At 47.2% G+C, this 23,669-nt stretch overlaps 1 protein-coding gene across 1 annotated transcript; it reads left to right on the plus strand.

Moving 5' to 3' along the window:
- The first annotated feature begins 1,127 nt into the window (after positions 1-1,127).
- On the plus strand, positions 1,128-3,752 carry LOC119187810 (uncharacterized). The gene has a single exon (XM_037435898.2). It carries the CDS (start codon positions 1,182-1,184, stop codon positions 2,229-2,231), a length of 1,050 nt encoding a protein of 349 aa, XP_037291795.1. The 5' UTR covers positions 1,128-1,181; the 3' UTR covers positions 2,232-3,752.
- Positions 3,753-23,669: the final 19,917 nt, after the last annotated feature.

The raw sequence follows: 23,669 nt of genomic DNA on the forward strand, positions 1-23,669 counted from the left end.
TTTTAAACAAAATAATGCAAGATAACGTAATATTTCTGGAATGGGAAGCCCTTGACATTACCCACGCACACAAACTGATAGAGCTTAAAGGGGGTCATTGTGCGGGTTGCATCGACACAGTCAAGAGTTTGGCGAAAGTCTGTCTAGTCTTACATTAGATGAGATGAAACACGGTCACTGACAAATCCTGATGAACTTATCTCACCTTTCGGAACTGCAAAAGGGTTCTCTGAGTTCACTGAGTTGGACTAGAAGTCGTTGTCAATTATTCGGCAAGTAGGTGACGCACTGAGCGTTCTTAAATTATAGGCATAGTCCCTGTTGTTCTATTGATTGTAGCTGGCGTTGACTGAATGATTAGTGATTCTAGCAGCAGGTGAGATGACGCGGTTCTGAAACGTCAGATAACTTCATGAGACTTGGTCAGTGACCTTGCATCGGCATGCTTTAGATTTAAGCTGCGCCCACTTGAAATGGCTGGATTAGGTGCATCGACCACACTAGAACACCACAAAGTCTCTTGTTGTGCCCGTCAGAAACGCGGCGAAAGCCAACAGAAAAATATATAATCGGCAAAGAATTTACTCGCGCTACTCCGTGCTCGTCTTGCAACTTATTCGTGGTCACATCCTGAAGAATGTGCGTGCTCGCCCGAACGCTTGGCCGAACCCATCAAGTGGTCTGAGATGGCGGTGCACGTTAAGTTCAGCGCTCCCGGCTGACTGGAGAGCCGCTGACGGACAAGGTCGGCGGGCTGAGCGCTAAAATCAGCTGCAGGCCGGCGCCGCGCGTTGGCAGCCAAGGGCGCTGCATCATCGCTAGCGTCGCGTCCTGCGGCTGCGCGAGCGGGATGCCCGTTGCAACCCCCCTTCCCGCCTCCCTACGGCCGAAAACGGGCCGACACGTTTTCTGGAACTGCTATCAAGCTACGGGGAGCGCAAGACAAACAAGAATGCCGCGAAGCAAGACGCCGTGGAAACAAGTTGCGCCGTCCAGCCGGCAGTATCCATTTAAAGCAGCAGCTGCCCCGAGGGGGTTCGGCGCTCAGTAGGTCAGCGGCACAGCATCGCCGAGGAGGACCGCTCGCCCTCGCGCAGCGGCGAGGAGGACGACGCTCGCCTGGCCGCCGGAGCTTCTCCGCGGCCTTCATTGACGCCGCCGGCACGGACCATGCGGCCACGATGATCCTGCAGAGGAATGTGTTCAGGCTCGAGCTCCTCGCTCGGGTGCCACCGGCTTCCAAAGCACCGTCAGACGAAGACTGCCTGCACTTGGCCAAAAAGGCGGCCCGCAGCATCGACGAAGGGCCCCTATTCTTACTGCTTGTGGACGGCGCCAAAGTGAAATCCAAGAGCGAGCAGGCTGCCCAAGTCAGGAACCACGGAACGCTGCTCACTTGCCTGTTCGATCCTGAGGAACCCCGCGTCGTCACCACTATTTTCCTCCTGGACGACGACGGCAGCGGCGATAGAAAAAAAGAGGTGGCCGTGTGGCGCGCTGCCACAGAAGAAGAGGCACGTGCTCTGTGCAACTTCAAGGACCCATTGCCAGAAAACGAGTCGCTCAGCAGCTCGCCTAGCGACACCCTGTCGTCCCTCAATTCCCTCTCTTCTACGGGCTCCTCGGACAGCCTCAAGACGAGCTCCAGCCGCCAGGTGCTAGTGGCCGCAAGCCGGAGCGCCTCCCGCGACCGGCGAGCCGATGCCAGGCAGCGCGAAGCGCCCAAGGTGCTACCGGCACCTCCTGGTGAACAGGAACGCTCAGGCCGCAAGTCCGACAGCTCCAGGAAGGAATCTTCGCGAAAACTACCACACCTGTGGACCGCAGCGGCCAATTCCCTGAAACGTGCGCCCCAGATCCTCGTCCGTCCTGCCGGAAATCAAACCCTCCAACCGGGTCCTTCGTCGTGGATGCGATGGTCGCCGCCACGCGTGCCGGTCATGTGCTTCCAGCCTTTTGGACGCCCTCTGGTCAACCAAGATGGCCGGGGATACCATCCTAACGTGCCCACGCAGTCGCCACACCACGCCAAGGGAAACTCGCGGAACGCGGTCACTCTACTGCATTCTCCTCAACGTTCCATGCTTCGCTCTGGTTCTTTGAGCAGCCAGGAATCGGGTGGTTCCGATAATGAAGGCCATCACCAGGCAACCGAATTTGACCATCACTCGAGGCACCGTTCCAAGAAGGTGGTTACGTTCAACTACATGACGAAAGTGCAGTTCATGTAGGGGCCTATGTGCGTGACTGTGCAAAATGTGTGAGAGTTTGTAAAGGCGTCCGACCTGTGAAGAACTGAGGTTTCTTCTTCGGTGGCTCCGATACACCTCTTCAGTGCATCTGCTTTTGTTGCGGCAGATTCGCACTGTGTCAGCTGTTGGTGTGCCACCATGCGGCCAGCTACCCAGCGGTCAGCGCATTCAGCCAACCCTTCAAGCTCCGCCAGCTGCGTGAACCCGACCGACGGATTCTCCAAATCTTCCACGGACAGTTTGGAAGATTACGGAAGAAGCAGGATTTCTTCGGCCAAGTTACGCAGACTGTCGCGTGCATTCATACGCGAGCAGATATTCAAGAACGTGGATACTGACATCTAACGGTAGACGGTCATCCGGCTTTTGCGCTTGGATAGCACGAAACGTAGCTTCGGAAATGATGCACTGGACCGCAGTGGCCTACGCAGGACGGCGCAGTACAGTGCGAAACCCAGTAAGTCTCCCCTCTTTTGCAATTGCATCAGACTAGCTTCCACTGTTGCCACGCGTAAGAAGAATGGTAAACGCATTTGCTATTGTTCTTGCAAGGTGGTGACCAAGTGGAATTCGGTTTATTACGCACACTGCTGTTCCTCGTGAATGTGAACGGCAATAAGTGGATTACTTGGCAACAACACCCCTCCCAGTCAACTGCAAACGCACGCTGTTAAGAAGCGTGTGCGGTTGCTTTTTCGTTATGCAGTTCACAAAGACCCTGCGTACGCCACTTAATGATACATATGAACGGCAATCAACATTCCATTCATGTTTCTTTTTTTTTTACTTTGGAGGGAACGGTGAACATACGTGCTAGGCTCTTGTACGCCCAAAAATGCTAGCGTTATCCAGTGCTGAAAACCCTCTAGTTTCATGGACAGAGTAAGAAAAAAAAGAGCTGTTAAATAATAATTAAATTAGTAAATATTGATGACCCATTCATGAGGCATGGTGTCTTTCTCGTTTGGCACCAATATTGAGAAGCTCGCAGCTTTGGGAGAGCAAACATTCATATGAGATCTTAATTCATTTACGGCTCAGAAGAGAAAAGAGTTGCGTTGACTCGATGAGCGTTTCGTGCAATATTATGTGGCACGATCTTGTTAAACGAGCGTTACTAACATGGGACCACGCTGCACGAAAAAGTAGCCTAGTGCGTATTGCACCCCGTTTCCTTCAAGCACGTTAAGCTTTGAAACACACAGCAGTATAGGTCAACTCTGTCCCTCTTTGTACATACGTCAGTTCCGCCTCCCAATCGGCCGCGCCAAGCCACGTTCGATCCTATATGGCGCAGTATAGGAGCTAGAAAACGCCCAAGCGAGCGCTGATCTTTCGAAAATTCAGTGCAACTCGACGTCTTCCAAAAGGCGTCGCAGTGAACGTGACGTGCTATCGAAGCAAAATAAGGTGATTGTGGTTACTCTAAACATCACGTCATTTCACCTTGTATAAAAACTGTAGCTAAAGGTATTCAATAAAGTTTATCGCTTCGAGAGACTGAAGTGTTTATTTCGGTTTTTATGTGTTCTGGTCACACGTTCAGAGGCACGCACCACGCCTCTTATCATTAACTAGGTGTCATTTTGTGCGTCCAAATTTGTGCGCACACCGCCCTTAACGATTGTGGCAGCCTCTAATTGATTAACACGCATAGAAAAAAATGATTGTGTATTAACGCCACCACTAGTACTTCCAAGCTCTTTTATGGAGGCTTTCAAACCACGTAAGCCATCTTGATCTATAACGCCGTAACGTACAGGGCTGGTCAAAAGTTCCCAGGCCACTATTACATCAATTCCAATGGCAGCGTGGTCTGGAACACCCCCCCCCCCCCTGTACATCGTTCTTCGATCGGTTTTCCTTTTTCATCGGAGACCAAACATGCTTACCACTGATGACCATGCAGTTGTGTCGGCGTACTGTGACAACACACATTTTGTCCGACTCTATATGGAAATAACGCTGCTCGTAATGCACGCTCTGCGCCTCCTCAATTCCGGTTATTCTTGAGGGTCTGTCGTGCAACAGTACAACCCAAGGCTTTATTTTTTTTTTTTTGGAGAAAAAGAACGTGCAGATTGCAAGCCATAGAATTAATTAAGTGGTAGAGCGTCCGGAAGGAGGAAAAAGAAACATCGTGTGTAAGTGGTAATAACACAGAATAACCCTTAAATTACCAGCGATGGATTGATTTCAGGGAACAGTAACTTCACCAGACGAAGAGCTAACTGAAATTTTAGTCATTTCACAATGACACAGTAATGCATATGCGTATCCACGGTAGCAAGCAGCGCGAAAAAAAAAAACGAAACGGACACAGGAAATGACGGGAACCTTTGTGTCTACCTTGTGTGTACGTCTTGTTTTTTCGCTCTACTTGCAATCATGGATCCATACCGACTGTCCCAGCTATCTACACTTCTGCATATTCGTATGTTAATTTAGCGATGCCGTAATTACAGCCTGCTACCTCGAACACTCCGAGGATGCAACGCAGTCACCGCTAGACTGGAACACCGCTGCGACCACGCGGTAAAGTTTGTGCGAGCTATCGACGGGAACATGCGCATGTGTTGCAGGAGCGTCCAGTCAAGAGTTGATTTGGCTTGAATTTCCTGTACTTTCGTATAGCCGATACATGGCGTCTGCCTCAGCAGGAGCACTTCGCACAAAACGCCGTCCTTGGCTGCGCGAAGGTTTTCTGGATTTCCTCACTCAATGTGCGCAGTGCTTTCCCTCTTGCGTGTTTTGCAGTAGCCACTTGATCTTCGGCAGACTTTGATACCAAGACCTGTGAAACACATATTTCTCAAGCACGTATACACGCCTCAGCATTCGTGTAAAAAAGAAGCGATAGAATCCGGCGTGAAGCAATGCAGCTGTTTGCCGCTGCAGCCTGGTGGGATACGCAAGTGCAAGTGTGAGGCGATCCTACGTCTTTTTTTTTAACAAATACTGATCCTGAAATGCTCGTCTACGTTTGCTGTTTGGCCACGGCCATGTTTTCGCTAATTTCGCCATCAACATAAAAATGCTCTTTTTTCAATGCGAGGGCTCGGCAAACCGGCAGAGCCAATATTTTTGGCATAATACCTTACTGCCTGCTGTCGCCAGCACACTAGTGTGCGTGTATCAGGTTCCCCACAGCCATTGTTGTTTTTGAACAAATACGCTCTATTTGCTTTCAAATACATTAACCCGGTTAGATATTTTTGAAATCATAGCCAATAAGCGGCAGCGTCGTGCGAACATGGCCTTGCAGATTTCAAGTGGTCACCATACCCTTTTGTGGCAATGCAGCCTACAATTATGTTAGAAAGTCGCCTTTCATTTCCACCCTACCCCTCTCCCCCAGTGCAGGGTAGCTAACCGGACCTGATTCCGGTCAACCTTCCTCCATTTTCTAGCATCTCTCTCTCTCTCCACGAGAGGTTGGAAAACACCCCACTATTGTCACTAATGTGAATGATTACATACACAATTTAGCGCTTTGAGAACAAGCTAAAATTTTGTCCCGATTTTTAGAGCACTTTGTGGAGCATTCCGGTTTACTTTTTTTGATTGACACATAAGTTAACTGCCGAGCACAGCTCCTCGCAAGCGCTCGCACGATTTTTTTTTTTTTTTGCCGTATTGCTCGTGGGGAAGTCATTTTTACGATCCACCACTTTCCTGGTTATGCTGTTCGATGACTGTACACGAGGAACACTGATACAGGAGGAGTACGAGGAGCATCGAGCAGGAAAGAAAAAGAGACTCGACGTTGCCTGACGCAAAAAGCGTTAACCCGCTTTTAATCGGCTGCATATCTTCAGACACGATCGGTCGGCGGCGTAGTCTCTCTACGCGTAGAAGATAACCGTGTGTGAATTGCAGAACTAGAAAACTATAAATATGTCCTCTAGAGGCTCTCCGGTAACGAAATGATAAAAATAAAAGTAATAACCCATAGTTTCCGCCACGCTCGCCCTTACACGAACACAGAAAAAAGTTATTTACAGCACTTTTCAGCGACGACAAATGCTTGTATGGTTGACAGAAAGAAAATAATTATTCCGAGTTAAGTATATGAAACTGTCTCTCAATACATATAAAACCCTAGCACATTTTTTAAACGGGTATCGAACAGGATTTTTTTGCCTACAACCCCACTAATTACCTTCTATTTACATACGCGTAGCGCACCTTATATAGTTTTCTTGAGCTAATTGAAAAGTAAACAAGCATGTGAGACGGAATTCTAATACATGAGTTAGCGACGTCGTCAAAAATAAGTGTACATTGCATATCGCCAACCCTTCACATGGAACACCATACACGTCAGCGTACTGCTCGATTACTTAATACCGCAGGTTAGGAAGTTCTTACAAAAATTGCAGTAGTTTGTTGTCGGCGTGCGGGCGTGAGGGTTGACCTCTCTTCACTTCCGCACTCCTAGTTTTTTTTTTTCTCCGCTGCAAGAAGATTATCTCTTGCATGCTCAGTCTTACGTTTGTGGCCCCGTAAGTAAGGCATGTTGTCAAGGTCCAAAGTTAGAGTAGCGTTCGGGAAGAACGTGCATAAAGGTGAACGAATTTACAAGGACCCAAAGTTGAGATTATTTTTTATTTACCTTTTCGTGATGTGGCACTTCAAGGAATTCGAGAGGTAGGTGCAGACATTGGGATGCTATCAAAATCAGTCTAGTCGACATCGAAATCGGTACACTACAGATAGTTTCGCGATGGCAATAGAAGCAGCAAGCGTTCCAACCAAAAAAAGACTTCCGGTCAGTTCATTTGTCATTCTCTAGAGACCAACGCAACATCCGTGTTTATAAATTGTCTGAGAGTCACAAAGGGAAGTGTATTACGTTCTCGTAACAATGCAAGATGCACAAAATTCAAGAGTTCTTTCTATAGGTCTGTGTATATTTTAGAAAAATATTTATTTATTTATTTATTTATTTATTTATTTATTTATTTATTTATTTATTTATTTATTTATTTATTTAAGACATTTGGCTGAACACACAGAGAAAATTGTCGAAAATCGGCGGGATAACTCGCCAAGGCTTTTCTTCCCCGTCACTGCTGGTACGCTGCGTCGGTGAGAAAAAGCAAAAGCCGTCAAGGGCACGTGTTTGTAACCATTCAAATTGTCTATACTATGCTCTCCATCTCTAGTGCGGACAGATGCGATGATCGCAACGAAATTTCGATGCTCTCTTTTCGTACAACTCGTGTACTCATGCATGACTGCGGGCCAAATTGACATGACACTCGCTAATCAGCTGTCACTACTACGCTCTGGTGAGCTGCATTTTAGTCTTCCCCGTGTAATTCAAAGCTAACGCTACGAATCGTCACGCATTCATTACTAGTCAAAACTTCATCTGAACACAACAGGCGAGCTACTTTTGTGCTTTACATTGAATTCGCGGATCGCCGACATACAAGCATTCGGACACCAATACAGGAGGTTCCCCCTTTCCATATACGTGGAAAACCCCTGGTTCACAAAAAGACCTGTTCTTCCGGAAACAACATACTTCCTCAGATATGACCCCTTCTATGTACTTCGTGTGAAGCTCCTGTAACCAATGCGCGTGTCGCAGTTTATGCATTTATCGCATTAAGGACCATGCACTCGTGATGACTACTGATACGCTACTTTATAAACTTGTCACTATGTCAGCTGTGAAGCGCATTTATTGCGCGTGGCTAGATGACACAAAAATCTGAGAAATCTCCATGGAACGCATGGTGAACGTAAGTCGTGAATGCGCACGGGCAGTGTTTCCTATTTTGGTATTTTAACGGCATTTTCTTTTTTGCATCTGGCAATGGGCGTTCAAATGTTTTCGCACATCCAACTCTCCCGATAACGAAGGTAGCCTATTCAATCCTTAAAAAATGCGTCTCCCACAACGCGTCACTTCATCATATTGTCGACAGAACTATTTGTTGTCACAGTATTCAAAACATTTACATCTGTAATTGTTGAGGGCATTATTATCCATGCGTGTAATAGTCAAGGTACTCACCACGCCCGGTAAAAATGTTAAACATTATAATGTTTGATTTTTAAACCAGACTTCATCACAGCTTGATGTGGTTTTTTTTTCTTCTCTTTTTTAACAAATCTTTGTCTCTAATTAAATTCGATTTCTTCATCTATGGCAAAGAGAAAATAAAACGAGGATGTTGGGGATAATTGCTCAGAATATTGCATGACAAAGGACCCGACAGCTTTTTATACAATTCATAAAGGGCTTATATAGGTGCAGCGAAAAGATACTCAGTAGTGAAGCAAGTGTGGGTTCATTGATACCCAATCAACTTGTAAATATGGCATATAGTTTTGATATTTTTTAAAGGTTATGTGATGATGTGAATTGGGTTTACCAACAACGCTGCAAACCACCACCGCGTGCAATTGAAAAATAATGTATATAGGTCAAAGTTAGATAGCTGAGTGGAGAATGTGTATGGTTGACACGATGCACACGATTCCACATCGTATACGACTTACAAGTAGTGATGCAGAATTATGGGCAAATGGACAATCACTAGCATTGATGGCGATAAAGAAACTATTTATATTGCAATGAATGGTGCCGTCGGTAAAACTATTATACAATAGGGCTGTGAATAATTACGCTATTGTTGGCCAATGATATTGCCAAAATATTCACGATAGAAATACTCAGTTCATTTCTAAGGAATGTTATGGCGAAAGAAGTAAATTATTTCCACAGCGAAAATGCCGGATCATATTCATCTCAAAAACCTAAAATCAATAGCATTCACTGATATCTTACAAATACCAAACATATATCTTGGTATTTTTTTGTTGGGATGTAAAAATCCAAATATTACAACTTCATGTTTTTACTTTGAAATCACAAAATGCTACATAAGCTTGAATCTGTACAGTTCTGACATATTTCATGGCTTCCGTGCTGCTATAGATGAGCAGCTCAACTTAAATGCCATGTGTCAGCGAAGCACTATGGTCAAAGAACCCAAGCATATCACATTTCTAGTCCTTTATCCGGCTCCTTCCACTGTCCCATTTAGCGAAATAGGAACAAAGATCATGCTTCAATGAGTTCGCACGGTTGAGTTTATACTTCGATACCATACTACCAGACGTACTATCGAAAGCACTACCTGTAGTTTTCTTTATTATTATCGATAATTTGATAGGCACTCAACTATCAACTGTGTCGATATTTCTATCGATAGTTTTGAATTCCTGCGTTCAAGGGTTAAAATAACTGTTGTTGAACGCTAAATCACGCCACAACAACATGCATATATACGAAAGACAAGTCGATCTGACAGAGTCACTAGAAATATTCAAGTAAATAAAAATGTAGGTGAAATATAGACAGCTCCGTTGGTCAGGAGTTCCTCGTCGTCAGAAGATGAGGGGAAGTAAAAACAAAATGGTCGCGCATCGAAGTATCGCGCGTCTCCTCCGCGATAGAGCCGCGCGCCCACAGGAAGTCGCCAGAAGACGCGCGGTAATGAAAAGAAGGTGATTTTGAAAGACAGACGCTCACGCTTGTGAAGCGGAAACGTCAACAGCGGCGCTCGGCTCGTTGCTGGGCGGTGACCCCGATGAACTCACACAGGCACAGGAGCTTCGGCCCCGCCCCGCATGTGCGACGTCTCGTCCGACGGCAGCTGACCGCTGCGATGCATGCGCCGCAGTTGAACCTGCTCAGCATCGTTCACCGAGGGAGTTCGCTTCGCACCGTTCTCCGTTCCGTGTCGCGTACCTTGATTTTGTTTGCGCAACGCTCCAATGCGGCTGCGCATGCGTTTGCCTTCTAAGACATCAAGAAGATGTCGGGTTCTCCTTGCTGCCTACGGCCATTCTTTGACCTGAAAGAGAAAGCGTAGAGTAGAAAAATGGCGCCATCGCTGAAAAAGTGTAAGTAGCAATACGACCAAGCGGGACGGCGAGAAAACACGGTTCGTTTTCGTGGCTCAATCTGTCTTCGTCGTAGTCATTCGCTGTGCAACTATTCGAAGAGTGGCAAGCAACTCGTGTATGCGTGCGCGCGAGTAGAACAGCATGTGTGACATGACGGCTATCACAACGGCTACCATCGTTTCACAGACACAGCATCAACTTCATACGCACGAAACATTTCAAACGTTTTCAGCGGCCAAACAAGGCTCCTTACTGTTGCAAGGCTTCATGAACGTGTCGGAACTCTCTAGAGCACTAATATTGACGAAGCAAACTCACTGGCCAACATTGGAGCTCCAGTGTATATCGCCGCAGTAACCGTGACGCTGTACTACGCAACACTAGAAGCGCACTTGTGGTATATTGCTGGACATCGGCAACCAATGACAGCAGCTGTGTTAGGCTGTGCATTTGTAAAGTGTGTTTCATTCATGTTCGATAAAGCATATACGCAAAAACAAATCAAGCAGTAAGATGTATCAGGCAGGAGATGACATTTTAAGGGCCGCACGTATACTGTATCAACCTCACTAATGGACGCTTTGTCTGTACATTAACGTTTTCTTAAAATTTCAGTACCTGCCGCAGCGACTTTTTCCAACGAATGTGACCCAGATAAACTGAAGTTTAGATATATTCAAAACGTGGCTTGTTCTGTCTAGAGTTAAATTTGAAAATTGTTCTCACTTTTCGCCACAATTTTCGGTCTCGTGCACCGCAGTAGAATAGCCAGATATTTAATTCACAGGAGGAGCGGGGAGGGACCAAGCCGCTTTTGTGTGTGTTCGCGCGTACGTTGGTTTGTATGCGAGCGTGTATAAGCATACACACACAGACACAATGTGAAAATTTCGGGGGCAGAGGCTCACCCCTTCCAGAAACCAGTGGTGCAATCTACAGCCCAGCGCACACCTTCGTATATTCTCACTTGATGCACGACAAAAGAAACGAAACGGCAACGTCTTCTTTGAGCCACTTTCACTGATAGCCGGAAAAAGAGATGCTGTACTATATACTCAGTCATCAATTTCCTGCGAGAGAATCATGACAGCTTTCAACAAGCAGTACATGTTCTATGCGATGTGCTGCAACCATAGAACGGAGACGAGGGCGAGTAAAGACGGCGTAGTATGTGCGCAGCCACTGCGTAGCATCGAGAGCCCGTGCGTCCGGCCCAGAGTAAACGCTGGCACAAATCGTGCTCGCGGGGATGACGCGCTTGTTGTTCTTGGCTCTCACGCCGTCCTTTAGGAAGGCGTCTGCACTCGGGGGTTGAAGGCGTCGACCTCAAACCCAGCGCAGTCGTCTTGCGCACCTTGACTCCCAAGTGCGATGATGCAGACCGCCTTCAGTGGCGAGCTAGTGAAGAGCGAAAACAATGGAAACGGGGAAACTAGAATAGCAGCGGCGGCCAAGCAAGGCGAGAAGAAACGGCGGGCGAAACGTGCACCGCCGTCGTCATGAGGGCCGCGCACCAACGGGCGGCCTTTGTTTCTCGCCGCGGATTCCCAGATGGTTCGGGGGGGTCTCCCTTCTTGGCGTTGCTCAGATGTGGGCCGGGAACGTTGCCTCTCCGCTGGCCCACTCTCGGAGCGAGCAGGTTTCGCCGGCCATCGCCCGTACGCCACCGCTGCCTGCCCCCCGCCCGCACGATCACAGCGTTCCGCCTCGGCAACCCAGGCGCCGCTTCTTCGACGTCGAAAGTTACGCGCCGGCTGTCGACAAAACGACACTACTCGTTGAGCATTACCGAAGTTTCCACAAGAACACTAACGAGCCCTAACACGCTCACACGCACACGAAATCGGTTCGCAGCACTCACGAGCCATCTTCACTGATATGGCCTTTACCAGCTCACCGACGTATTTAGCGGGCTTTCGCTATACGGGCCTCCCGCGCGCTTCGGCTTGGAACGGCGTGGTGTGCAGCCCGTTTCTGTTGAGTCGGGTGAAAATGAGCATTCTGTTTGCGTGACATTCGCTTGCATTCCAGGGGTGGAGAACTTCGCTTTTGTGTCCCGTGCTCACGCAACGCCCTGGTCCACGAACGCCTTCGCTGTTTGCGTGACGTGTCGTATATAGGTTCGCGTTCCACAGCCATGCGAATAACACTGCGTAAAGCAGCCGTCGTACCGTTTCTTGCATTGTTGATCAGTGCTGGAGCTGCGCAAGAGAGAGAGAGAGAGAGAGAGTTGAAGAGAGAGAGACAAAGTAAATGTGATGCAGGGTGGTTAAAAAAAACTGTTTGCAGCTTTGATTACAGAGTAGCTACAAGTAAGACGGTTTCAGAATTGGCCAGAGCACAAGATTGGGCACGTGAGCATGCGCTAGAGCTGTATACTGTAAGACAACGGGGGCCCAATGGTGACAAGAAGTGGTCTAGCATTAGCTGCATAACGAGCAGCTTTGCGAGGCTAGTACATCCCATTTTGGAAACAGACAAAATGTCCTAAGATTGTGCTTAGAGAAAAACGTTAAACTTACTCCTAGCTATCTTTCTTATTATATGTTGTTTAGTAGGCGTTTGTACTTTTCATATAACGCCTTTTTACAAAAATATAAGATTCGTGAAAATCGCAGTAACGAAAAAAATATAAAATGAAGATAAAAGAGTTATGTACGCAAGCCTACATTCCATCCATACCTAATTCTATTTATCTTCATTTTAACAAACAAAAGAGCGACCTTCTTTGCTGCTTCCTGTTCGACAATGCGCTGTTCCTATAGCGACATCTCTGACATTCAAACAGATTTCCAACTCGGTTGGGGAGTGTTGGTTGCACTTACATCGTAATTACCATCGCTGTTGTAATCACAATGTTGTCACCGATAGTGACCTGATCCTTAGTGCGATTCCCTTGGGCTAACATATCCATCATTCTTTTATCCGGCAACCTCATCCTATCTTGTTTGGAAGACTAAATGTGCCAATGTGGTGCCGTTTTGTCGGTCCTTCACAGACTACTCAGTCTTCAGAACACATTCGAGATGTCATGCAGTCACGGGGCCTGTACAACTCTCGGAGATAAAATAAAGTGCAATAAAAAAGGAGGAATGAAGGAAGAAAGAACAACACGAGAGAAGGCAGGGAGGTTAACCAGGCACATGCCTGGTTTGCTACCCTACGCTGGGGGAATGAGAAGGGGGAGTATAAAAATGAAAGAGAGAGGGGAAAGAGAAAGAAAAGAGAAGAGAAAATTGTCAGTGCATGCGCTGACGCGTTTGCAGAGGTGGTATATGCGAAAGTCAAAGGCATTCACGTAGCCCCGTAGTCTTCAAAAAGCGCAAGACGGCTTTCATTGCCTTCTGAGCCGACGAAAGACCGGGGCGGTGTTTCAGCAGCATCTGCACAGAGAGAGGCCGATCGTCCAATTGCCTCAACGCCTCAGAAAGTGTTCGTCTCTCAGAGGCAAATCGAGGGAAACGGATTAGCTGATGGTCGATGTTTTCTTCGGTGCCGCAGACCTCACATTCCGCACTGTCGGTCCCTCCAATTAGGGTTGCATATGCTATTTTTTAAAAGCAACCCACAACCAAAGCAAACAAAGAAGCGAAGCTTCACGTTGACGATAGAGGTCGGAGTTTCATTTGGGTCTTATGCTTGGGGTGTTCCACTCGAGCAGAGACGGACTACGTGCCATGTGATGAAGTTGCCCTGCAGCATCTGTCCTTGGCAGAGTCGGAAGGGTGCGCTTTTCTTGGTGCGATGTGCGAGCAGCGTTGTCTGCGGAATTATTGCCACTGATCCCACTATTACCATGAATTACACATCTTATCATGCCGCTAGCCGCGCATCAGCGTACAAACAGAAAAAGATTTAAAAACTGCTTAAGACCTCACTTCTTCTTGAAAGCAATAAGTGGCCTCATTTACGCCGAGACCATCTGAACTCTTCTCTACAAAATCGGATCCACCAACGCCACGTGAACTGGCAACCTTTGTAAACAGGCATGCTTGCGCAGCTGCGCACATGCCATTTCCTTGGTAACGTACGTAGTATATAGTTAAACCAGTAAGTTGCCACTGTGTGATATGCCTGTCACGACCACGCTACTATTTCATCCCACCTGACGTCACAAAACAGTGAGGAAAGAGGACCTTCTCTCGGCACCCCTCCGTCCATGCATGCGCGGCAAATATTCGTTAACACCGATCGGCCGTTCACGTTCGAAATGCGCGTTTCACGCGCGCTGCCAATTGTGCCCGTGGCTTACGCTCATGGAACCGGTATTAACCCAGATCTTCGAACGATACGAAAGGCGAGCCGAGAAAGCAAGAAACTGTCAAAGAAAATGAACCCGTGAACGAGCTCTCATTCTCCATGCTGTGCGGAACATTTCTGTGCGTTTGTTTTTAACTATATACTGCTTTACTTGCGGAGGCAAGGATTGCTGCGTACGCCGGGTGTCTCTGGCACGGCCCCTGTGGACAGACAGACAGCGCGAGACGCGGTGTAGTGGTTGCGTCAGAGGGGCGGCACAAAATGCGAGCCAATTGTGCAAACAGCGCCGCCCGTAACCAATTACCGCACGGACGCTGAAAAGACAAGCCGGGTTCCCGGGTCTTTCACCCGTTTTTCTGTTGCGTGTGTGAGTGCGCGCGAGAGAAAGCGTAGGACATCAGCGAGACCACGGTGTAGTGCTTCGCGCCAAATCCTTGGTTGATCGGGGCTCGCAATAGGACGCACATGTACACGCGCGTCTCTGTATGCTCGTGCGCCGGCAGAGAGCAAAGTGTCATCGGTTTCATGCGGTTGAGTTGCCACGTGTCACACTGCTCCTTGGCGGTACCTGATCGGTATTGGCATGTTGAACACTGAACTTATCAACTGTACCACGTTACACTAACTTACACAGAAATAAAGCGCTTACGGTTGTCGCATATGTAGAAATATTGGGCTTGTTTCGTAACTCATTTTTTATTGGTACTATTCACCCCGTATCTCTGGGTCACTGATAAGGCCGCAAGAGCCTTTCTCAGACGGATCTGCAGCGTCTAGGTTTCAGAAAATAGGAAAGTGACAAGAAAGAGACAACGATAAAATTATTATTAATGAGTGTGGCTGCAATCATAGCGCATATCACGTGTGAACTCGTTCAGAGGCCGTGCTTTGGTCTCAAACACACATCCATAGAGCGTTGCATGTGTCATATAAGCTTGATCTTCATATAAATGCGTTGCTAATTTTTGACTTTATCCACGTTTTGGTATTTTATTGTCGCAAAAAAAGCGCCACTGAGACCCCCATGCAATCAATGTCTTAAGTTCCTATTAGTGCGGGGCCAGCATGCACAAAATGTTCACAAACTCGAAAACTGCAGGAATGTTGTTTGTGAGCTTGCAGTTCCAAAATTCACAGAACGCAAGAATGAAGCTTTAAGATGCAGTTAGGACCATCCCGTGCCCCTCTGCCCAAATACCTATGCGTGCTTCAAAAACTCTTTGACAGCTGCCAAACGTTGGTGTTCACGGGAATAAGGAAGCACAGAAATGGTCAAAAACGTAGTATCGTGCGTCACGTCGTACAAAAGCGAATTCCAGTGGCGTACGAAGTTGCGTTTGTTTGCTCAAAAATTGACCTGTTTAAACTGCACTATTACTTTCATCAAATTATTGGAGCCCCGCCGCGGTGGTCTAGTGGCTAAGGTACTCGGCTGCTGACCCGCAGGCCGCGGGTTCAAATCCCGGCTGCGGCGGCTGCATTTCCGATGGAGGCGGAAATGTTGTAGGCCCGTGTGCTCAGATTTGGGTGCACGTTAAAGAACCCCAGGTGGTCTAAATTTCCGGAGCCCTCCACTACGGCGTCTCTCATAATCATATCGTGGTTTTGGGACGTTAAACCCCATATATCAATCAATCAATCAAATTATTGGAAGAACTGCATGCTCATCCGATCATCCGACGTCGCGCGCAAGGTCGCGATATTTGTTGTGTTGCAAGTGACTAATATGCTGGGTACGGTACAGATCATATCGCATGGTGAACGAGTTGTGCTTCGTCTAAATTTAAATGTTCACGTGATCTCTATTGTCACTTACTGACGTGGTAATCAAAACTGCCAATTCGTTACATGTGCTTATTATACTCGCATGGCGTCTGGAGTAAATTCGCGTGTTACTTCTTTCTTCAGCCGCGGCGGGCGCTTTCATATGGGGACTCTCCAAAACACAAAGTAAAGACGAATTCACGCTAGCGGTATTGTTTTGAGACGCTGCATATCCGAACAACGGCAAGCACTTTGACTCGCAACGACGGAAATCTTCATCCAATATACGCCCGCACATTACGTCATGCACTCAACCTTATTGACTTCGTGTTTCACCCTTCGAGTGAACAGGGCAAGCATGAGGGAGTCGAAACGTCAGTGAATATTTTCCTCAATAAATAGTGTCGGTGTCTATCGCAAATTTAAGTGAAGACCCGTTCTTAGAAAGAGCGAGAAATAATATGAGCGAACAAAAACAGAACTAAAATCCAGTTACCCTACGGTTGAGCAGAAACGGCTAGAAATAGAGGAATGGTAGAAATGATCAGTATACCGGTCTAAGAGGCATGGAACGCATGCAAATGACACGACCTAAAGAACGCAGCGTCCATACACCAGCTTATTTCGCGCACCGTCATCTACAGACACTCCAATTAAAGCTGTCCGATTCAATTACGTAATTGGTTAAGAGTAGTCAATAATTGAAGAGCGCTGGGGACCGCCGCCATGAAGCACAACGTCACACAACTCACCACACACTTCCTGCTGTTTTACGCGGCACAATTTTTGAAGAGTGGAAACTGCCGAAGCTAAAGTATACACTCGAGATACCCAGAAGTTGGGGCTCAGCCAGGAGGCGCGAAGATTGGACAGCGGTGTCCATCCGTTTTGCGCCGGCCGTAACCGAGGTGTACACGCGAGGGTTATCTCGAAGGAAGCGGTCTGCCCGACGGGATCGCTTCTTCGCGTCCTTGAAGATTAACGCTGGCAGCTTGTTCTGCAGACTGCGCAGAGCGGGCCAGGAATAGAAAAAAAAAAGTTTAGCGCAAATTAAATCACCCGGACAGACCACTCTGGAGAAACGGGATGCGCCGAGGTTATCGTCGGCGAGAACCGGCAGGGGCGAAGAAGAGGCGGTCGTGAAAAAATCGAACCGGACAGCGATTGCCAAAAGACAAGAAGAAAAGTGGTGGCCGAAGAAGGACAACGAGAAAGTTGTTGCTCCGCGTGCAAAGCGCATGGCGGCAACAGGATATGAAAAGACGCGCCGTTAACTGAGCTCTGTGTACACGCTTGACAGAGCATGGCGAGCGCTCAGGCGACGACGGCGCGATGGCGATTGCGGCTGCGTCCATGTACACCTCCCACGTCGACACTTTTTCCTCGCGTCAGTGTTGCGCCACTCCTTGCTTGTGTGGCACCGTCCCTGGAAGTGGAAACGCGTGCTCCGATATATAATGTCTATAACACGTCCCTTATGAACCAAATTAACGGGTGTTGTTTCTTTTTTTCGTTCGCGTCAGTGCACTCGTCACTGTATACGTGCACATTACAGGGACCCGCTCAATTGCAGTAATAGGGGTTGTTCTAGCCGCGAAAGACGACGAGCGAGTACGGGGCGTTGCGCAAAACGGTATCCAGGCGAACGGAAGAAGAGCAGGAAGATCGGTGCGTATTACCGCGCCCATCCATACATTACGAGTTCCCTAGAACGTGCGCGTTGCCAAGAAGCATTTGCTGCTTTGTGACGCGCAACGACCGCAGCACGTGATAATGATTGCGCTGCAGTCGCAACTCATCTCAGCACAATTTTTTTTCACCGTTCATTAACCATAGTTCCCAAGTGATGAATATCCTAACTCTAAAATCCCTCAAACGCTATCATATAACCTGGTGCAATACAACAGTTGAACTTCCTCAGAGTTTACTAAGCTTCATCACCGAAGTGTTTCTATACGCCTTACGTTTTACAGATTTCTTTCACGTCGCACTAAAGAGTACTACAAATGAAACATCGCAAATACCTCAAGGATGAGTGCGACATGCACTATCAGCGCTTTGCGTGAATGGCTCCATCAGTTGTTCGGTAGCTTCAAGAATGTCCCTCTTTTTAATATCATGTATCTTTATTTCCCGCCTACTATAGTCTCTGTTTCAGACTGCAGTATAAATAAATGAATAAATAAATAAATAAATAAATAAATAAGTTGTAATTTTAATTTCTTCTGTGCGTATACACGGAAGCATCTACAAATAATACCGATTGTTTTAAATATAATATTATTATTGTTGTATTATTATGATAAGATTATTATTATTATTATTATTATTATTATTATTATTATTATTATTATTATTATTATTATTATTATTATTATTATTATTATTATTATTAGCAATCGTGCTAATAAGGTAAGTTTCACGGCCTTTGCAACAATCCTTGCTTTCTTCAGTTGTGCACAAAAAAAATGTCATGACTCATTAGCCTGCAATGGTTTTGGGACGTTAAACTCCACAAATCAATCAATCATTAGCCTGCAAGGAAGGTGTGCACGGTTGGAAAATAAAAGATGACGCAGTGGGGCTGAGTGTTTGGGGTGCTCGGTGAAATGCTATCGAGCCCCACGATGCTTTATCAGTGCGCGCAATAGAACCTCTGATGGTCCAAATAATCTGGAGATCTTTTCAATGGCCTTCGGCAAGTTTAAACTCTAAAACAAAACCAAATCAAAAGAAAAATAAAAATTAACCCGTAAAGGGAAGTATAAAGAACGAAACATTATTATTGTGTTTCATGCATTCAGTGTATGTACGTGCGGTTTAGTTTAAGCTCGTAGTTTCACATGTCGTTCAGCTTCAGGAAAAGGACAAAAAAGCAAACTGGTCTCTCATTCATGAAGCGGTTTTCATACCATGGGAACTCTTATCAACGGGTGGTTGATTGATAAGTGGAATTTAACATCCCAAAACCACCGTATGATTATGAGAGACGCTGTAGTGGAGGGCTCCGGATATGTCGACCACCTGGGGTTCTTTAACGTGCACCTAAATCTGAGTGCATGGGCCTACACCATTTCCATCTCCATCGGAAATGCAGGTATCAATGGGTGAGATCATCTTGATAACGAGCACAGTATCAAAAGAGATTACACACGTGCGATTTGGAAGGGATTCATAGTGGATGACTTGGAACAAACCTGACAATAACTGAAGAGACATGAACGAAGACACTGTCCACTGTAGATATTTTTCCATACCAGTCCGACAGTAATGTGATTTCAGCGAACATAATGCCACATCACGCTACCTGCCGACAACAAACTCGGGAAAGCGTACTTTTCACAGCCAGTTGTAAGGTGTAAGTCCGTGGACAAGAAAAACCACTTGGCGAGTATGCGCCACAGGCTTTGGGCAAGCCCCCCTACAGAGGAGAAGCGTATTAATGCTTTGCTCGTGAATAAGAGATGTGAGAGTGAGAAGGATGAAAAGAAGGAAGGAGAGAGGGTCAAGCATTGCATGACCATGTATAGTATAACAAGCGATCGGAACGGTCAGTAAGGCTGGGAAGGAGGGAAAGGAGGATGGGAGACGGTAAAGCGTAGCACATCTTTGCGTAGTACGGTACATCAAGGGAAGTAACTGTGAGAATGAGTTATGTGCGGGAGAGGAGAATGAGAGGATGTGGTGATAGCATAGCCTTGTATAGTACAGAATAGCAAGGGGATGGGAAGGAGAAGTGAAGTGAGGAGGGAAAAGTAAAGAGGAACACCATCAGCCACACTGTAGCCTCAGATTTCGCACCTCGTAGCTGCCCCAAATCATTTTTTTCATTTCTTTCTTTCCATTCTCCCCTTACATGCTCTTAATTAAATCATCAATTAATATACTTTTTAATTTACTTGTTTCTGTTCTTGTTTTAACACTCCATCATTCAAGTACTAAGTTACATACCTTTAGAACAAGGACCATGCGTAAAGTTTTCGACCATATCGGGATCACCAGCAGTGGGAGATACGAGATGTATAGGATTCAAAAAACCACTCTACTAGAATATTACATCAGCACAAGTGCAACGCTGTCGCACACATAAATACACTTTCCGGTTTTAAAACGGTGGTGAGAAAGCATTCTGGTCTGATAACTATTGAGACAATGCGTGAAATACGCCGTGGATCATCGTGAACAATCCAAGCAGAAGCCACATGCGTGCAAATACAAAAAAAAAATGTCCTGAGACAGGCAGTTTCGTGGGAACGTTTGCCACAGACAGCGTCCAAATTGAAATCCTAAGGTCACTGAGTTTTGTCGTCATCAGCACTTTCACTTAGTTCACACCTCGTGTAATCCGCTGCAGTGTCCTTATCATACAGAGCTGAAGATACGGTATTATAGACTTGCAGTTAGAAGCACAAAACTGGCTAAATAGAAGTAAATATCAATTATCTTATGCGTTTACAAACCACCCATGTCTCTCTCTGTCTCTTTAAGACACATTAACATGTTAACACAACATAGTAATGCTGCACAGAACAGAGAAAATCTAGCCTTTGAAATTCCCGATCTTTCGCTCATGCTATCTCTCCTGTTCTCAAAATCTTACTTGGAAACTTGTGACTTTGTGCGTTCCGGCTGTGCCTGAAAAGAGACCGCTCCTTTGGATTCGATATATCGTTGTTGCATCATGCATACAGGCAACCATGCACTAAACCCCCTGGATATGCCAATGACATGCAGCGGATTAAGGTCGCTGGCATCTTCTAAAGGTACGCAAGTGGGCGAAAGGGTCAACTGCATCCACCTCCAATGCAAGCGTTCTCCGCACCGCCGATACGTGAACTGGCCGGAAGACGGGCCAGATGGACACGACCGCGGCCCTCGACGTCTGACTACCGGAACGAATGGCGTGTCATTTTGCTCGCAAAAGCAACGGCGCATCGCGGCGTGAAAACTATGCGAAGCGTATCTGCTCAAAGGGCAATAGCGGGTTGGCCGCGAAAGCAACTGTATCCGCTTCCAAGAAAACACCCTGCACCGCTATTTCCGACGCCAGCGATCGCGGTAGCAAGCAACCAGTACGAGTATAGTTGACGGCAAGCCGTCAAGTTTTGCACTCTTTGTGGTCGTTTCAACCATGACGCAATCCAGTCCGTCGTACCCCGTTATGCTTTAGCGAGTGTTTTCGAAGTGCGCTGTAAGGTTTGCGAAAAAGGCCGATGGGCCATGCCTGTCATATACGAACTCCGTGCGCATTGAACACTTCACGAGCAGACCTATCGTCGGCACGCGGCCAACGGCAACTTACTCGTGTGTGTATATATATATATATATATATATATATATATATATATATATATATATATATATATATATATATATATATATATATATATATATATATATATATATTTGGCGGCGGCGGTATTATCGCGTGCAGCGCAGATGCATGCAAGCGCCGACGAAAGCGTGCGCCTCTGCACCGTCCACAAGATGCCCGTCTTGTCGGCCAGTCGGAAACCAGTGCATTGTTCCGCCTCGCGGCGCATAGAGCACCTGGACGTTCAACAAAAGGCCCGCTGTCGAACAAAAGCGGGCTCTCGTCTGGAGCAGCTCATTCAGCGCCATAAGTACAGCGCCGTGAAACGTCCGAGACTGCATTTAGCAACGCCCTTTACAAATCGAGCCGCTTTGCGCCACAGGTGGCCCCTTTCAGTGCGCGAGCACGCTTCCCCGGGCTAAGCACGGCCGCATTACTGTGGGTGCCTTCTTCGTGAAAGCGAGCGATGAATGTGACCGCGATTCGGGTCCCGTTCGGCGCATCTGCCTACGTGCAGCCAGGACGGCGCCGAGGCAGACGCATCGGCCGCTACCATCCGCATAGAATCTCGCTGGCCTATGACAGACAGCATCCGCTCTGCAACATGCCAGGCGCCGGCCCACCTATAGACCTCGTGAAAGAATTTTTCGCTAAGCTTGTTCAACTGTAATCGACACCGAAACGTGAATGAGTATTTGAGCTGGAATCAACAAGCGACAAAAGGACGTCGATTGATTGATTGATTTGTGGGGTTTAACGTCCCAAAACCACCATTTGATTATGAGAGACGCCGTAGTGGAGGGCTCCGGAAATTTTGACCACCTGGGGTTCTTTAACGTGCAAAAGGACGTCGTTTGACAGTGCAAAAAACTCTTGAAAGCCTTTACGGTTGCTTCACGGTTGTTAGCGTCATTAGGACTCTGTTTTGAATATATATTACTAACGGAAGCTACGAGTGGAATAATTATTATCGCGTTTTGACAGCTCCGGTGTCCAGCTGAAGCAACAAATCTGCTGTCAGTTGTTGCAGTCAAATACATTTGGCTATAGGTATCCTTTGGTTCTTTTAATTTGTCCCGCAAACTGCCACAATTTTTAATTAGAGCATAACAATTTTCTTGTTATCACATGGTGCCAATACCATAATACTTTTGCATACATTATCACAACAGTTGAACAGGGCATGTCCTCTCATAGCTACCAAGAGGAAAGTGCCCTTGAATAGGGTGTGCGTAAAACCGGCCTCCGGATGTTTACGTGCACATCTGATGGCAATAATGCTACTTTGGCGCGATGATGAGTCATGACGCGCTTCCTACATTTGCACACAGCCCTGAGTATAGATACCCGCTAAGTGCGCGCCAGCACCGTGAATCAATCGTGTAGGCACATACAGGCGCGCAATTCCAGCTGGACATATTCAGTCTCAAGCATGCTGGAGCGTTCTGTAGGGCAGCAGCGCCCACTGCAAGGACAATTCTTCACTTCCCGAGTTGAAGGCGCGCGTTATGGCGCGCGCACGTTCATCGCCGTTCTTCCCGGTGCTCGCTTTCGACGAGACTCGGCGGACAACGTGCCGATCCGCCATCGCGAACACACGCGGCACGCACTGACAAGGAAAGACGTCAGTGCGACAGGCGGCGGCTCAGTCCGTACTTCACTCCCACACCTCCACTTTGGGCGCCCTCTTGAAAGAGCTCCATTGTGAAGCGTAAGAATGAACGAGTGAGATCGCTCTCCGGGGCGTCTTTATAAATGGGTCTCGCGAGCGAGCTATATCCGCGGAGCTCGACTCTCGTTGACAGCTATGCCGCTGCGTGCACTGGGTCGGGCCAGCTCGTCTTTTGTGTTGTCAGCGGTACTTTTAAGTCTTCCTGATGCGGCCACTTCCAGCTCTTCCGAATCGCTTGTCGCGTTATTAATGGGAATAAGATTGCCGGCGCACTTCCGGCATTGCGCGTCCTTTCACCCGGATTCGTGCCTTCTATGCACGCCCTCATTAGGGGTGGGCGTCTATTGTTTTCGGTTGATCTAATAATACCATCAATTGGCGCAGCTGCGTTCCTTGGTCGCTTCAAATGAACACTGTGCGGCCGTGCGTCACTGCGTTCCGTTAACGGGTCTCGTTTGAATGGCCCACTTGGTTTCTA

Source organism: Rhipicephalus microplus, chromosome X (genome assembly GCF_043290135.1).
Source record: "Rhipicephalus microplus isolate Deutch F79 chromosome X, USDA_Rmic, whole genome shotgun sequence".
NCBI lineage: Eukaryota > Metazoa > Arthropoda > Arachnida > Ixodida > Ixodidae > Rhipicephalus > Rhipicephalus microplus.